Here is a 17,954-nt window from a genome sequence, read left to right as displayed (position 1 = left end):
AAACAAAGGTCCACTTTTTGAAAATGATAGAGTTATAGGATTTCTTATTTTTGTCTTTACACTAAAGTGTGCTTAAGTCCAAACAGAAAAGCTACATATATTTATGATGCTTCATTGAACATTTTCAAAATAAGAAATATGGCATCCGTATAACAAGGTTTGAAACATGTACTAAGTACAAGACACTGAAACTAATTATACTTTATTAAAGTACTGGCATTCAGAATGGTGTTTATTCTTAACAGTCATGAAACTTTAGAAATGAACAAACATCAAATTAGCCTCATGTTTTTTTGTTGTTGTGTGTGTGTGTTTTCCTAGAATACAGAATTAAACCAAATATAACTGACCGATGTGTCTTCTTGTTTGTTCCACAACAGGATTCCTGTTAACATTGGATAACAAACCCAAACAAAATCGTTCAGAACTTGAGGGATCAGTAAAGCCATCCACAGTTAGAGAAGGCTGAGAAGCATGGAAGGTCTCTCCAACACGAGTGTTGAGCTCGTAGTACGAAATAGAGCACCAGAACGCTGGTTCAGTGTACGTGACTGGCTGAACATCTTTTAAAGTTTACCCAAAACACAACACAGTTAACTCAAAGCACATTTTATTTTACACAAACTTAGTTGAAATTTTTGAAATCTAATGCATCATGAAAAAAATATTATGGGCATATATAAACAATGACCAAATCATGTTTTCATAAAGACTTGTTGCTTTTTACAAAATGCCTGTAAAGATTATATAGTTTTTTTAAGTTACTTACATTTGTGGGTTTATAAGGTAACATTTATTTGTTGGTACTTAGTTAAATAAAACAGATGCTCATATTCAGTTCACCTTCAATACATATATTAAAATTAAAAAATACTTAATAAGAATGAACAAATTAAAATAATTAAAAAACAAGTTGTGAGTAAACTTTTATGTTCATTAATCTGTTTTATAATAACCATGAGCAAGCCAAGTCAGTACATATTTTGTATGTTAAATCATGCCTAGTGACTATATGGAAATGTCTATAACTACTGTTGTATATTAATAAATATTCTAATGTAAATAGTTTTTTAGCAAATCTCGTTTTAAAATTTCTATTAGTAGAATACAATGAATATAACACACATAAAAGTTTACCACTCAAAGGTGCTAAAACTTATGAAATTAAAAAACTGAGAAAGATCAGCTCTGATAGGTAAAAGGTATTAATAAAACACCTTGTCAACTTATTTACATTCATTATAAATAAATACTACACTCCTTCACAAAGAGTTTTTTTAGCTTTATTTTCAAGTTTAATCTACAGAAAGTAGACAAGTTCACTCTGAAAAGCAATCAAAATTGAGTGCCAGATATAAAAATAAGGCTGTATCAATATAAAAAAAATAATTAAATTACCTTTAAATCAGTAAGTAAAAAAGTAATGTATCAAAAACAAAAATGTGTTGAATACAGCAGAGATAAGTGAACACTAAATTTCAAAGTGTAACTGAAAACAACATGAAAGTTAAAAAAACATTTCTTAGGTTCCTCAAAAGTCCTGATGAATTTTTTCAATATATACATAGAAATATTATATATACATATATATACACACACTTTTGTAAAATGGAATTTTTGTGTTTCTTCTATGCAAATTATTAAAATTATTTTTGAACCAAAATCACTTCTTTATATATAAAAAAAAGAACCGCAAATACTCTCCCCTAAGCTTTTAACCAATTAGTTCACCCTCAGTGAACATTAAAGATATTACAAATAGCAAAAAAGTCACTTCTGCAAAAGAAACACTGACAATATTATTATTATTTTATCCTTTGCTTTAAAAAAGTTGATAAATTCTGTAAAATTAAAAAACACTAAACAGTTGTAGAAGCTTCACATTTTTAAAGTATATTAAACAGCTGGTAGTAATATGTTGACCTACAACATAAGTAAATATCAACTATAAAGTGTTAAGCTAAAACCTAAAAGAAATTAATTTGTATGTCAGCAAACTATTATTGGGTGTTACTGCTTAAGAGTTTTGAAATGGTGGTATTAAAACAAGGAAAACAGTGAAAGATTATGAACAATATAAAGCATTACCAGAAGATCTTAATAATAAATTGTCCAAAGACTAATTCTAAACTCACCAAGAGGGGGACTTGGTGATGACAAAATACTTGAATCTAAAAAAAATTAAAAAGTTTTAAAATTCATAAGAAAATAGTATCAAACAATATTTAGAATAGAACAGTTACAGTTAACAAAGCATTTAACAGATTATTTAGTTATGACACCTACTGTTAGGAATGAAGGATTTTTTTTTGCTTTGTTATTACTGATGATCAAATGTATAATGAGATACTACTCAAATAATTATACATGTAAACATACTTAGGTAAATGAGCAAGAACACGATTCTTCTGAATTAATTTAATTATTATAAATATTCAAGCATCAGTAAATTTCATCACAAGTTATGATATAAATTTTACACTATAGAACAGCTTATATCTGTCTTAAATAAAAAGTTTCAAACGTCTTATCATCTTCAAATTTTCAGTGATCACATCCCAGGTGAGACTCCTAACTTATTTGTTTATTATTTTTCTCTTGCTATTACCAATAAATAACACAAATATCACCCTGTCATTCCTATAAGACTAATGGAATATGTCATGCCTGGCTCAAGTACATTTGTGTGGTGTAACTTTGCCTTATGTTTTTAAAGAACTGACAAAATAATTATGAATGAAGGTATCATGAATCAGAAACTGTGTTTCAAAAATGTTTCTTCAATGTAAACACAAATACTTGTATAATATGGATATACTTTTGTACATGTTAGAACTGGTAATTACAATAAGTTAAAAGCACAATTATAATTTTACGGAAATTTCAAAGAAAAGATATTTGATAATAAAATACCAAAGAAATAACTGACCATTATCTTCCTTTCATAGCTACTTGTAAATCTGACAATCTTATATACATGTTAATATGAAAAAAAATTGCAATTACAATTTTATACTACACAAAACATGCAATAAATATGGCAATAGAGGCATTTAATTGTATCCTTTCACTTAATCCACAGCATGTCCTTTCTTTATATTAATAGCACTTTCTGATGCAAAGTTTACCATGGTAGTTAAAATTTAAATAAATATTTTTTCAAGACAGAAAAGTGTTCATGGACCTAAGAAGGCAACACACCACCATTAGCTTGGTTACTTACCCATGCTGTCAGTTCCATTTTGTTTTTCAAGACAGAAAAGTGTTCATGGACCTAAGAAGGCAACACACCACCATTAGCTTGGTTACTTACCCATGCTGTCAGTTCCATTTTGTTTTCAAGACAGAAAAGTGTTCATGGACCTAAGAAGGCAACACACCACCATTAGCTTGGTTACTTACCCATGCTGTCAGTTCCATTTTGTTTTTCAAGACAGAAAAGTGTTCATGGACCTAAGAAGGCAACACACCACCATTAGCTTGGTTACTTACCCATGCTGTCAGTTCCATTTTGTTTTTCAAGACAGAAAAGTGTTCATGGACCTAAGAAGGCAACACACCACCATTAGCTTGGTTACTTACCCATGCTGTCAGTTCCATTTTGTTTTCAAGACAGAAAAGTGTTCATGGACCTAAGAAGGCAACACACCACCATTAGCTTGGTTACTTACCCATGCTGTCAGTTCCATTTTGTTTTTCAAGACAGAAAAGTGTTCATGGACCTAAGAAGGCAACACACCACCATTAGCTTGGTTACTTACCCATGCTGTCAGTTCCATTTTGTTTTTCAAGACAGAAAAGTGTTCATGGACCTAAGAAGGCAACACACCACCATTAGCTTGGTTACTTACCCATGCTGTCAGTTCCATTTTGTTTTTCAAGACAGAAAAGTGTTCATGGACCTAAGAAGGCAACACACCACCATTAGCTTGGTTACTTACCCATGCTGTCAGTTCCATTTTGTTTTTCAAGACAGAAAAGTGTTCATGGACCTAAGAAGGCAACATACCACCATTAGCTTGGTTACTTACCCATGCTGTCAGTTCCATTTTGTTTTTCAAGACAGAAAAGTGTTCATGGACCTAAGAAGGCAACATACCACCATTAGCTTGGTTACTTACCCATGCTGTCAGTTCCATTTTGTTTTTCAAGACAGAAAAGTGTTCATGGACCTAAGAAGGCAACATACCACCATTAGCTTGGTTACTTACCCATGCTGTCAGTTCCATTTTGTTTTTCAAGACAGAAAAGTGTTCATGGACCTAAGAAGGCAACATACCACCATTAGCTTGGTTACTTACCCATGCTGTCAGTTCCATTTTGTTTTTCAAGACAGAAAAGTGTTCATGGACCTAAGAAGGCAACATACCACCATTAGCTTGGTTACTTACCCATGCTGTCAGTTCCATTTTGCTCATGACTATCTCCTTCTTCACTCATGTAGCCAGGAGGAGGAGTCTCTGGAAATGTATTTAAAAGAAACAACACTGGTAATGCTCACTAATGTTAGGATGAATATTCAGTGTTTGACATTCTTCCTTTTAGAAATGCTAATAACAGAACAAATAAAAATAAGTGCTTTATCATGTTTTATCAAAAGTATGCAACTGAAGTAAAAGAATACATTCTGAAATATTAAGGTAATTTTTAGAAACTGAAATAAACTATTGAAACATAATATTTATCATAAATACAATAATAATTTCATAACTTCTCACTGTACTCCTCACTAAAATGGCACATTTACCCACAAATTAACTTAAGCTCTCACTGATTTTGAAACAAGTACTCATTAAGTTAGTGTTTCAATTACACTATGTAACAACATTTTTAATTTTTCTTGTTCCTGTGCAGAAAGTGTTGTTTCCCAATTGCTTATGCCTAAAGTAAATGGAAAAGACCTATTTTTCTTTTCAAACTTTGCTTTTGTGAGCTCGGAACATATAACAAAAACATGATGTGAGACTATATTTGGGGGCTGATATGTGAAAGTGATTTACATTACAGTCACAAATCTCGAAAAACTACTCACTTCTAAACATATTTTTGTATAACTTTAGTATAAATACATGTAAATCTTGATTCATATGTTAATGTATTCAGACCTTATGTAAATGAAAATGTGCAAATTTGCTCGTTTTTACATAGAAAATAGGTTAATTTTTAAATTTCATTATCCAGGTCATGAAAGCAAAGTTTGAAGGGAATAATGGCCATTTTCTGTACTTTTACAACATAAACAATTAATAAATAATGCATACTATCCAGGAACAAAATTTGTGTTACATAGTGTTATTTTTACACCAGTTGCAAATACAATAAAATCACAATAAGAGTTTATATTTTTACATGGTTATATAAATGTGGTTATTTTCATTATTCTAAAGTTAGATTATTTACTAGTACAATAGTCACTGCTGATACCAAATTTTGGTACTCAAAAAAATTATTGTTATTACTGAACTCTCTTAAAATATTCAAAATAAAGATTACAAGATGTACTGATATATATTTTTTAATTCTAATATGCTCAGGTACCTTACATGATCTACAAAATCAAAGTAAAGAAGTATTTGCTATTTTTAAAACAGTTAATTTTAACTACTGTTATAAGAATATAAACCTACACACACACTAAGTTTTTCTCTACAGCATTAAGAAGAATCCATTTTCAGAAATTACGAGAATGTCAGTGTAATAAGCTGATAAATATCAATTTTCATTTTTTAATTAGTAGCTAAAAATACAGTATTAGTTTAATTAATAAATGTTACCTGTAAGGGGGAATGTCTGATTCTCTAAACCAGAAGGAAAATCGGTGTTATCTGGGACTGAGTTGGTGTAATCATCTGGAGAAGGAAGATCAACAGGAATGTCTCCTGTCTGTCGTGGCACCAATATTGCAGGTAGTGCTAAAATACCATTATTATAAAATATAGAAAAAAATTAAAATAACAACATTTATGAAACATGATACTTTACAATAAATCACTTTTAAGTGTATATTCATCGACAAAATATTACAATTACAAAACTTTCACCTACATCAATAAAACACTACCCTAAGAACCCAAACCATAAAACATAGTGACAACAAGACATACATCACATATATTTTATCAAGTTTATGTAATTGGTCTGTATGTAAATAACAATACTGATAAAACAATCTACTGGACTAACACTAACATGTTGTGTATCCAGCATATTCCATTTGGCTGTATTATAATAATAATTATAATTACTTGACATGTTTTGTATCCAACATATTCCATTTGGCCGTATTATAATAATAATAATAATTACTTGACATGTTTTGTATCCAGCATATTCCATTTGGCTGTATTATAATAATAATAATAATAATTACTTGACATGTTTTGTATCCAGCATATTCCATTTGGCTGTATTATAATAATAATAATAATAATTATTATTTAACATGTTTCGTATCCAACATATTCCATTTGGCTGTATTATAATAATAATTATAATTACTTAACATGTTTTGTATCCAACATATTCCATTTGGCTGTATTATAATAATAATAATAATTATAATTACTTAACATGTTTTGTATCCAACATATTCCATTTGGCTGTATTATAATAATAATAATAATAATAATAATTATAATTACTTAACATGTTTTGTATCCAACATATTCCATTTGGCTGTATTATAATAATAATTACTTGACATGTTTTGTTTCCAGCATATTCCATTTGGCTGTATAATAATAATAATAATAATTACTTGACATGTTTTGTATCCAGCATATTCCATTTGGCTGTATTATAATAATAATAATAATAATTACTTGACATGTTTTGTATCCAGCATATTCCATTTGGCTGTATTATAATAATAATAATAATAATTACTTGACATGTTTTGTATCCAGCATATTCCATTTGGCTGTATTATAATAATAATAATAATAATTACTTGACATGTTTTGTATCCAGCATATTCCATTTGGCTGTATTATAATAATAATAATAATAATTATAATTACTTAACTTGTTTTGTATCCAACATATTCCATTTGGTTGTATTATAATAATAATTACTTGACATGTTTTGTTTCCAGCATATTCCATTTGGCTGTATTATAATAATAATTACTTGACATGTTTTGTTTCCAGCATATTCCATTTGGCTGTATTATAATAATAATTACTTGACATGTTTTGTTTCCAGCATATTCCATTTGGCTGTATTATAATAATAATAATTATAATTACTTAACATGTTTTGTATCCAACATATTCCATTTGGCTGTATTATAATAATAATAATAATAATAATTATAATTACTTAACATGTTTTGTATCCAACATATTCCATTTGGCTGTATTATAATAATAATTACTTGACATGTTTTGTTTCCAGCATATTCCATTTGGCTGTATTATAATAATAATAATAATAATAATTACTTGACATGTTTTGTATCCAGCATATTCCATTTGGCTGTATTATAATAATAATAATAATAATTACTTGACATGTTTTGTATCCAGCATATTCCATTTGGCTGTATTATAATAATAATAATAATAATTACTTGACATGTTTTGTATCCAGCATATTCCATTTGGCTGTATTATAATAATAATAATAATAATAATTACTTGACATGTTTTGTATCCAGCATATTCCATTTGGCTGTATTATAATAATAATAATAATAATTATAATTACTTAACTTGTTTTGTATCCAACATATTCCATTTGGCTGTATTATAATAATAATTACTTGACATGTTTTGTTTCCAGCATATTCCATTTGGCTGTATTATAATAATAATTACTTGACATGTTTTGTTTCCAGCATATTCCATTTGGCTGTATTATAATAATAATAATAATAATTACTTGACATGTTTTGTATCCAGCATATTCCATTTGGCTGTATTATAATAATAATAATTACTTGACATGTTTTGTATCCAGCATATTCCATTTGGCTGTATTATAATAATAATAATAATAATTACTTGACATGTTTTGTACCCAGCATATTCCATTTGGCTGTATTATAATAATAATAATAATAATTACTTAACATGTTTTGTATCCAGCATATTCCATTTGGCTGTATTATAATAATAATAATAATAATAATAATTACTTGACATGTTTTGTATCCAGCATATTCCATTTGGCTGTATTATAATAATAATAATAATAATTACTTGACATGTTTTGTATTCAGCATATTCCATTTGGCTGTATTATAATAATAATAATAATAATTACTTGACATGTTTTGTATCCAGCATATTCCATTTGGCTGTATAATAATAATAATAATAATAATTACTTAACATTTTTTGTATCCAACATATTCCATTTGGCTGTATTATAATAATAATTACTTGACATGTTTTGTATCCAGCATATTCCATTTGGCCATATTATAATAATAATTACTTGACATGTTTTGTATCCAGCATATTCCATTTGGCTGTATTATAATAATAATTATAATTACTTGACATGTTTTGTATCCAACATATTCCATTTGGCCGTATTATAATAATAATAATTACTTGACATGTTTTGTATCCAGCATATTCCATTTGGCTGTATTATAATAATAATAATAATTACTTGACATGTTTTGTATCCAGCATATTCCATTTGGCTGTATTATAATAATAATAATAATAATTACTTGACATGTTTTGTATCCAACATATTCCATTTGGCTGTATCATAATAATAATAATAATTATAATTACTTAACATGTTTTGTATCCAACATATTCCATTTGGCTGTATTATAATAATAATAATAATTATAATTACTTAACATGTTTTGTATCCAACATATTCCATTTGGCTGTATTATAATAATAATAATAATTATAATTACTTAACATGTTTTGTATCCAACATATTCCATTTGGCTGTATTATAATAATAATTACTTGACATGTTTTGTTTCCAGCATATTCCATTTGGCTGTATTATAATAATAATAATAATAATAATAATTACTTGACATGTTTTGTATCCAGCATATTCCATTTGGCTGTATTATAATAATAATAATAATAATAATTACTTGACATGTTTTGTATCCAGCATATTCCATTTGGCTGTATTATAATAATAATAATAATAATAATTACTTGACATGTTTTGTATCCAGCATATTCCATTTGGCTGTATTATAATAATAATAATAATTACTTGACATGTTTTGTATCCAGCATATTCCATTTGGCTGTATTATAATAATAATAATAACAATTACTTAACATGTTTTGTATCCAACATATTCCATTTGGCTGTATTATAATAATAATAATAATTATTATAATTACTTAACATGTTTTGTATCCAACATATTCCATTTGGCTGTATTAATAATAATAATAATTATTATAATTACTTAACATGTTTTGTATCCAACATATTCCATTTGGCTGTATTATAATAATAATTATAATAATTATAATTACTTAACATTTTTTGTATCCAACATATTCCATTTGGCCGTATTATAATAATAATTACTTGACATGTTTTGTATCCAGCATATTCCATTTGGCCGTATTATAATAATAATTACTTGACATGTTTTGTATCCAGCATATTCCATTTGGCTGTATTATAATTACTTGACATGTTTTATATTATAATAATAATAATTACTTGACATGTTTTGTATCCAACATATTCCATTTGGCCGTATTATAATAATAATAATAATAATTACTTGACATGTTTTGTATCCAGCATATTCCATTTGGCTGTATTATAATAATAATAATAATAATTACTTGACATGTTTTGTATCCAGCATATTCCATTTGGCTGTATTATAATAATAATAATAATAATTACTTGACATGTTTTGTATCCAGCATATTCCATTTGGCTGTATTATAATAATAATAATAATAATTACTTGACATGTTTTGTATCCAGCATATTCCATTTGGCTGTATTATAATAATAATAATTACTTGACATGTTTTGTATCCAGCATATTCCATTTGGCTGTATTATAATAATAATAATAATTACTTGACATGTTTTGTATCCAGCATATTCCATTTGGCTGTATTATAATAATAATTATAATTACTTAACATGTTTTGTATCCAACATATTCCATTTGGCTGTATAATAATAATAATAATTATAATTACTTAACATGTTTTGTATCCAACATATTCCATTTGGCTGTATAATAATAATAATAATTACTTGACATGTTTTGTATCCAGCATATTCCATTTGGCTGTATTATAATAATAATAATAATAATTACTTGACATGTTTTGTATCCAGCATATTCCATTTGGCTGTATTATAATAATAATAATAATAATTACTTGACATGTTTTGTATCCAGCATATTCCATTTGGCTGTATTATAATAATAATAATAATAATAATAATAATTACTTGACATGTTTTGTATCCAGCATATTCCATTTGGCTGTATAATAATAATAATAATTACTTGACATGTTTTGTATCCAGCATATTCCATTTGGCTGTATTATAATAATAATAATAATAATAATTACTTGACATGTTTTGTATCCAGCATATTCCATTTGGCTGTATTATAATAATAATAATAATTATTATAATTACTTAACATGTTTTGTATCCAACATATTCCATTTGGCTGTATTATAATAATAATAATAATTATTATAATTACTTAACATGTTTTGTATCCAACATATTCCATTTGGCTGTATTATAATAATAATAATAATTACTTAACATGTTTTGTATCCAGCATATTCCATTTGGCTGTATTATAATAATAATAATAAGAATTATAATTACTTGACATGTTTTGTATCCAGCATATTCCATTTGGCTGTATTATAATAATAATAATAAGAATTATAATTACTTAACATATTTTGTATCCAACATATTCCATTTGGCCCTACACCCCTAGAACTGTGGCCACTTAAACTACATTAAACAATAAAACTGTCAAATTTTGAAAAAAATAAATAAATGGGAGGGGTGTTCAGGCTTCAACTCCATGTAAGGCCTTCTCTCCAGCTGCTTATAGAATACTACAGTTACACAGTTCTAAGTTAGAAACACAACACAATATTAAAAAAAACAGTAAATTTACCCTTAATTTAACACTTAAAAGTAACCACAGAGTGAAGGGGATCCTGTTAGCCACTTACCTTCCCTCTAGACATAATTTTAAATTAGCCTTAATATCTTTGCAATAAACAAAACAAGGTTAGAAAGCTTAATGGTAATAGGAATTGAACCAAAGACTTTCATATTATGAGCCCAAGAAAGTATGTTGTAGGTCCATACATTCTGTAACCCAGGGTCTCATGAAACTAATGAAACTTATTTGTTATTAAGACTGACCAGATATCTGAAATTATGAGAAATGGCATCTTGGACACTTTTTGTTTTTTAGAATAATAAGAGTTTGGTTGTAAAATGAACTGTGATTGTACTTTCTTCATCAAGTAAATAGACTCCTCATCAATGACAATTATACATTTAAAGAACAAAAATCTGTTTCTGTCTGTTATCTAACTACTATTGGGTTTCTGGACAAATCTCAACCAAACTTTGTGGGTTGATAGTTTAAAAAAAGGGGCATGTTAAAGGGGGTTATAAAACCCCTCCACCCCATCACTGCTTTTACTGAACATTTATTATCTTTGATGTAAGTTCATCTTAACTAATTTCATATATGGTGCCATGTACCTAATAACAATTATTAAATTTGCTATAACACAACTTACACACAATGTGGGAAAACAGCACTATCACTCTAGGAGGGGAAGGCCATCACTATTGCAATGATTCATACACTCAACTGAAGTTTCTACTTTAACAATGACTAACAATTACTCAATCATGTAAAACACTGCTGAAGGACATTAAGAAATAGATGTTGAAAGCAGGAAACAGAAAGTACACCTACTGCCACTGATTTGGCCACTACCTATTTCTACAAAGTCACCATGACCATTGCACAATGTATACTGTGTTTTAAGTGTGAGGCTTAAGAACAATATAATACTGTATTAGCCTATACAAATCTTTCTGTGAGGTAAAACAAACTGTATGTTAAGATGTTAAGATGCTATCATAACATCCACCCCTCACATTTTTCTTTTAAGTTCATAACCCAAACAAAGAACAGGTATCTTAGTTTAATACCATTACTAACAAGAACTTCTTTGTGAAAGTAAAAAGTGTGTATAATTATAAATTAACCACAAAATCTATACACACTACCAATGAGGCTTTACCCCTCACCAAAGTTTCTTTAGACAGGTTGGGGTAAAAGACATACTAATACTTAAGAGGTAATCTCCTTGTCCCTAGTATGTGCAAGTGACTGCAGCATCAGTTGAAAGAGACTTTATTAATAATCACTGGTTATGCAATGCATTAATTTCACTGATTAAACAATGTAATTCTTTAGAGCAATCACAATTAATGTCCAATAGTTTATATTTTTTGAACTGAATAATTTGTTGTTTTATAAGCACCCTGGAAGTTAAGTCTATATTTTTACTTTCAATATCAGATCCAGCATACTTTGAAGTTTTTTTTCAAATTCTACTAGTGTTGAGCTTATTTATTTTTTTGGAATGATTTTGAATTGGGGTATAAGTGACTTTCCTTATGCCACTGCATGATAATTAAAACTTTACTTATCTGAAAATGTATTTCCAATAGATTTTCACTTGCTCACACTGTTTAGCCATCTTCACATCTGCCAAAGAGATTTGCATGTTACTGGCCTTCAGACAATTCCCACCTAATTGCATGTGAATTGCTCTGCTGCCTGTAGATGTCATCATACAACAAAAGCTTTCCACCAATAAGAGGACCACCCTCCTCCATGCAAAATAACTCCCTCTATGCACTTACACACATGATGACTTCATTCTTTGATAAGCAAAGCAAAATAAAAGTGCACTTGAAACAGAGATGATGGGTATATATATGTGAAGGGATAAGTAGCTGTCAGGAAAACTTGTTACCTTCCAAGTAAACTCACTTCTGCCCATAGTTTATTTAAAATACCACAGTTAAGTGATGGAGGAGAAAGTGGAAGCTTCATCTTGAAGACCTTCCCTTCTCATAAAACCTGAAGATAGCCCATGGAACAAGACACCTGAGAGCAGGAATTCTAAAGGAACACACCTGTGGGACACCAAATCAGATATACTCTTCACCTGGAAAAAAGCCTCAACAAAGGTGGAGAAAATTTGCATAAGGGAGACCCAGATAAAGTATCCAGACCCCAACTGGACCTTCAGCCAAATAGGTCTTTTACTGGAAACAGTGCAATGGGCACCTACAAAATCCTATTTCTAAAAACCAGCAAGCACAATAAAAAAAAATTGTCAGAACACTTTCTAGTTCTGGCTTTTACATGATAGTCCATGGAATAAGAATGGTGCAGATCAGACAGTTAACTCTTTTAACATGGGCTCAGTCAATTTGATTGGCCATGTGACCTCTTTGTACTCATTTGTTCATCTTTACAAAATTTGGCAGTCTTTTAGTTAACATTATAAGTATTTCTTTGAATAGTCTATGTACAAAGTAATTTTAGTATTTCCTTTGAATAGTCTATGTACAAAGTAATTTTAGTATTTCCTTTGAATAGTCTATGTACAAAGTAATTTTAGTATTTCCTTTGAATAGTCTATGTACAAAGTAATTTTTTAGTATTTCCTTTGAATAGTCTATGTACAAAGTAATTTTAGTATTTCCTTTGAATAGTCTATGTACAAAGTAATTTTTAGTATTTCCTTTGAATAGTCTATTTTTAGTATTTCCTTTGAATAGTCTATGTACAAAGTAATTTTTAGTATTTCCTTTGAATAGTCTATGTACAAAGTAATTTTTAGTATTTCCTTTGAATAGTCTATGTACAAAGTAATTTTTAGTATTTCCTTTGAATAGTCTATGTACAAAGTAATTTTTACTAGTTTGAATAGTCTATGTACAAAGTAATTTTTACTATTTCCTTTGAATAGTCTATGTACAAAGTAATTTTTAGTATTTCCTTTGAATAGTCTATGTACAAAGTAATTTTTAGTATTTCCTTTGAATAGTCTATGTACAAAGTAATTTTTAGTATTTCCTTTGAATAGTCTATGTACAAAGTAATTTTTAGTATTTCCTTTGAATAGTCTATGTACAAAGTAATTTTTACTATTTCCTTTGAATAGTCTATGTACAAAGTAATTTTTACTATTTCCTTTGAATAGTCTATGTACAAAGTAATTTTTATTATTTCCTTTGAATAGTCTATGTACAAAGTAATTTTTAGTATTTACTTTGAATAGTCTATGTACAAAGTAATTTTTAGTATTTCCTTTGAATAGTCTATGTACAAAGTAATTTTCATGTTAAAATTAAACACACTTTTCTTCATCACAAAAATCTCAAATATCCTTAAAACCTCTTAAATACTTTTTTTCAGTAAAACATATTTCATCTGTTATTTTCTATATCTTATCTCTACATGGGATCAGTCAAATTAACCAACCTGGTAACCACCAAATAATAATAATCAAAATAAATCTAAATAACCCTATTTCTTTCTAGAATGAATTCAAATAGTAACAAGAAACTACATTTCTTTATCCTGAGTAGCTAAGCTTGTAATAGTAAGCATCTATTTATAATAAAATGTTATTGTTTTATTGCCCTTTGAAACCACATCTAACTATTATCCTTGCCACTATAAGTTGTAATTCATTTGGGGAATATGCAGCTCACATTACACCATCAAATTACATTACCCAGTGTGTGTACCTCATGAAACATTATTATTACTTATTTTGTCTAATATAATCTTAACTAACCTAAGAATATCCTTATTTTTACATTTAGTTATTTTTAGAATAATAAAGAATTTATTCAAACTTCTTTTTTCTTGGTACTTAATCCTTGTTTTTTTCTTTTTTATATTGATGGTAGTAATGCACTAAATGTTTATTTACTGAAATAATGCAACAAAACAGTTACCCATAACATGCAAAAAGTAGACAAATTTATCTAACTCTCAAAATGTTTTTGACTTTATAACCATGCAACAAGAGCTGTTACAAAGTCATCCAAGCTTGTTCATTAATTTTCCCAAAGGAACAAAGGTTGTACACTGAGTGAAATTGACAATTTTATGTTCAAAACATATCATACAAGAAATGGTGAATGAAACAGAGAAAGGATGCCTCAGAAAATATTTCACGTGTCACACAAGAGGAAATTCAACTGCCACACGCTCTTAAAATGTGGATTATTAGCTGATATTTTATGCTATACTAATTGGTATAACAAACAAAAATAGGTTAATCAAATTTTCAATATAAGACACTAAAATTCTGTGTCATGCAAAGTAAAGAATACCCAAAGTGAGAGGGCAAATAAATACACATGTATAAATGCACACCCCAAAAGAATAACTGGTCTTACAGAAAACACTATCTTAAGGTGGACACAGGCAAAGCCAGGGCAGATGGTATGAGTACTTTCTGTTATCCTGGTTCAATGCATATTTTAGGTGAGATATTATTAAAAATAAAATTTAATCACCTGTCTAAAAGTACTGGGTATACTGAATAATTGTAATCAGAGGAAGAGGCAAGATGGTGAAGATAGTAAGTGATGAAGGTGTATGGGGCTAAAGTCTTCATGATAATCTAAAGTATCTTGTCCAGTTACTGGCAAAAATGAACAGAATGAGAATGAGTAAAATGACAAATATTTTTAGAAGAAATATGGAAAACTTTTAGTGCCAACCTCAAAAGAAATGTATAGCAAACACAGAAGTGAAAAGATTTATCCTGTAAGGTAAAAGAGAACAGGAAATCAAGGTTGACTTTGCCAAACACATAGCACCAAGATGACCAGGCAAGGCAAAAATTCAAAGCAGTAAATGGAGAAGTGGATAAGCATATAGAAAAAAGTGAGAACAGTCCAGGTTGAAAAACCAGAACTGATGCATGAAGAACAGAAGACCAAAAGAGAAGTACTGAGTTGAAAGTAGTGGCAAAGCATAAATGAGGGTGTATGTAACTGAGAGCATATCCAATGAAAATACGTATGGGTGGAAAGACTATTCCATGGGTAAAATGAGATCTAGCCAAGATAGATTGTCTGCGATGAGGTTTATTGCTCCCAGCACATAACAGGCAATCAGAAAAACATGCTGATAATGTTTTTCAAGAAAAAGAAGGTCACAAAAGGAAGTCCAAAGCCTAAAATAAAAAGATTCTAGATTGGGTGTACCTTTTACTGTTGATATATCAAACAATTTTGAAACTGTCAGAACAGATCATAACCAAAAAACCTACCAGTAGGGACAGGAAATGGGAGCATGCTTAATGGACATCATGATGTTTGAGTGCATTAATGTAAAGAAAACACTCCTATGTTCAAATACTGGAAATCAAGTTGTCATTCAGAGACGATCTCCAACCTGAGAGTGAAGTGTCAGTGAATAGTTGAAGGTATGGTCTTAGAGAAGGTAGGGGAACTCCAGAGGTGAAGTTCTAACATTCTATACACAAAGACAGTTCTTCAAGCAGAAGAGAAGGTGGGCTGTTGAGAACAATGAATCCCATGAGAGATTACATTGGTCTGACAACATCCATTAATAGAACACGAGTACATGATGTGAGGAAGGAGTAATTACAGGGAAGCTAGAGTCCCCATAAACAGAATGAACCTCTTGCACAGAATGAAAAGGAGAGATACAAATCTTGGTAATCGGTAACCCAATAGCTTGTAGACAAAGAGGAGAAGATTAGATGTGGCTGAAAGAAGATTTGAAGAAAATTTCCAGGCATATAATATATTAAGTGTGTGTAAGAAGGAATTAGAAAACCTTGATAAGCCAGCAAACAAGCAGCCTCTTGAAGAAAAGTACAAAGGGAGGATTATTCTTGGAAATTAGTCAGCAGAAGGCAATTATCCATTTAAAAATGGAATTGTAGACCCAGACAATGAAAGTGTTGAATGAAGGCACTTGTGATGCAGTTAAATAGGTGAAGGGCCAATACTAAGCCACAAGATTCAACACCAGTGGGCATAGCATTCTGAAAGTCTGGAGGAAGGGGTATTCAGAATATGGAGGAATGCATCAAAACATAGTCATCCACAGTCCAAATGAAAAAGGCCAACAGAGAGAAATTATCCATACAAAAGTTTTTGAAGATCAAAAAGTGAATGAGAGAAGGAAAGTCTTTCTACAGACCACAGAGAGATGAGTAAATTCCATCTTTCCAACAGATCTAAAACTGCCTCCTAGAGAAATTGAGGATAGAGAATCAAATGGAGTGGAGGAAGAAAAAGAGAGAAAGGAAATTAAAACACAATCCATGGATGAGACCTTGAAAACTTCTCTTGACAGAAGAGCATGACTAAAGGTCTGTAAACCTGAACAGTCAAGTGTCAACAGGTCCCCAACATTTCATGCAGTAAATCTAATGTCAATTTTTTTTCCTATATTTATATTTACTAAAGGACCTATACATTCAACAATATATTAATGTTTGTTCAATAAACATTCAACTGTGCCTCAAAACCTGCTACAGTTGAAGACAAGGCATTATTAGATTATTCATGGCAACTGACAGGATTTAGTCCTTACTGATGTTTGGTGAGACAGACACTCATTTTTATTTATATGCCACATAGTTTTAAGTGTCCTGTAAAATTTATAAAACTGTTTCTTTAGCTACTCTTCTAAATGAATTTGATGAATATTTTATATTCAGTAGATAGCAAACATTATCTGTTAGATCTCTAAACTAGACTAAAGTCACAGTAATAGACTTAATACAGTATCTATAATAACAATAATAACATAATAGTTTCACATTAAATGGTCACAATTCCACAGTTGTATAAAAACTGATTACATGTTAAAAAAGACCACGAGGAAAGTTAAATT

At 29.2% G+C, this 17,954-nt stretch overlaps 1 protein-coding gene across 8 annotated transcripts in view; it reads right to left on the bottom strand.

Moving 5' to 3' along the window:
- LOC143222469 (mothers against decapentaplegic homolog 3-like) overlaps positions 1 to 17,954 on the bottom strand; it is a 75,109-nt gene that overhangs the window by 11,949 nt on the left and 45,206 nt on the right. For all 8 annotated transcript variants that reach the window (XR_013012251.1, XM_076449032.1, XM_076449033.1 and 5 more), the window contains 4 exons: positions 5,775 to 5,912; positions 4,392 to 4,460; positions 2,136 to 2,171; positions 351 to 563 (listed from right to left, as the gene is read on the bottom strand). Coding sequence is in view for 7 of the 8 variants with exons in the window: in XM_076449032.1 (XP_076305147.1) it covers positions 351 to 563; positions 2,136 to 2,171; positions 4,392 to 4,460; positions 5,775 to 5,912 (456 nt within the window). In the remaining variant the exon portion in view is untranslated. The remainder of the gene's footprint in view (positions 1 to 350; positions 564 to 2,135; positions 2,172 to 4,391; positions 4,461 to 5,774; positions 5,913 to 17,954) is intronic.

This window comes from Tachypleus tridentatus, chromosome 8 (assembly GCF_004210375.1).
Source record: "Tachypleus tridentatus isolate NWPU-2018 chromosome 8, ASM421037v1, whole genome shotgun sequence".
Classification (NCBI taxonomy): Eukaryota; Metazoa; Arthropoda; class Merostomata; order Xiphosura; family Limulidae; genus Tachypleus; species Tachypleus tridentatus.
Note: the sequence above shows the minus strand (reverse complement) of the source record. Positions and strands in the feature narration are given on the sequence as shown.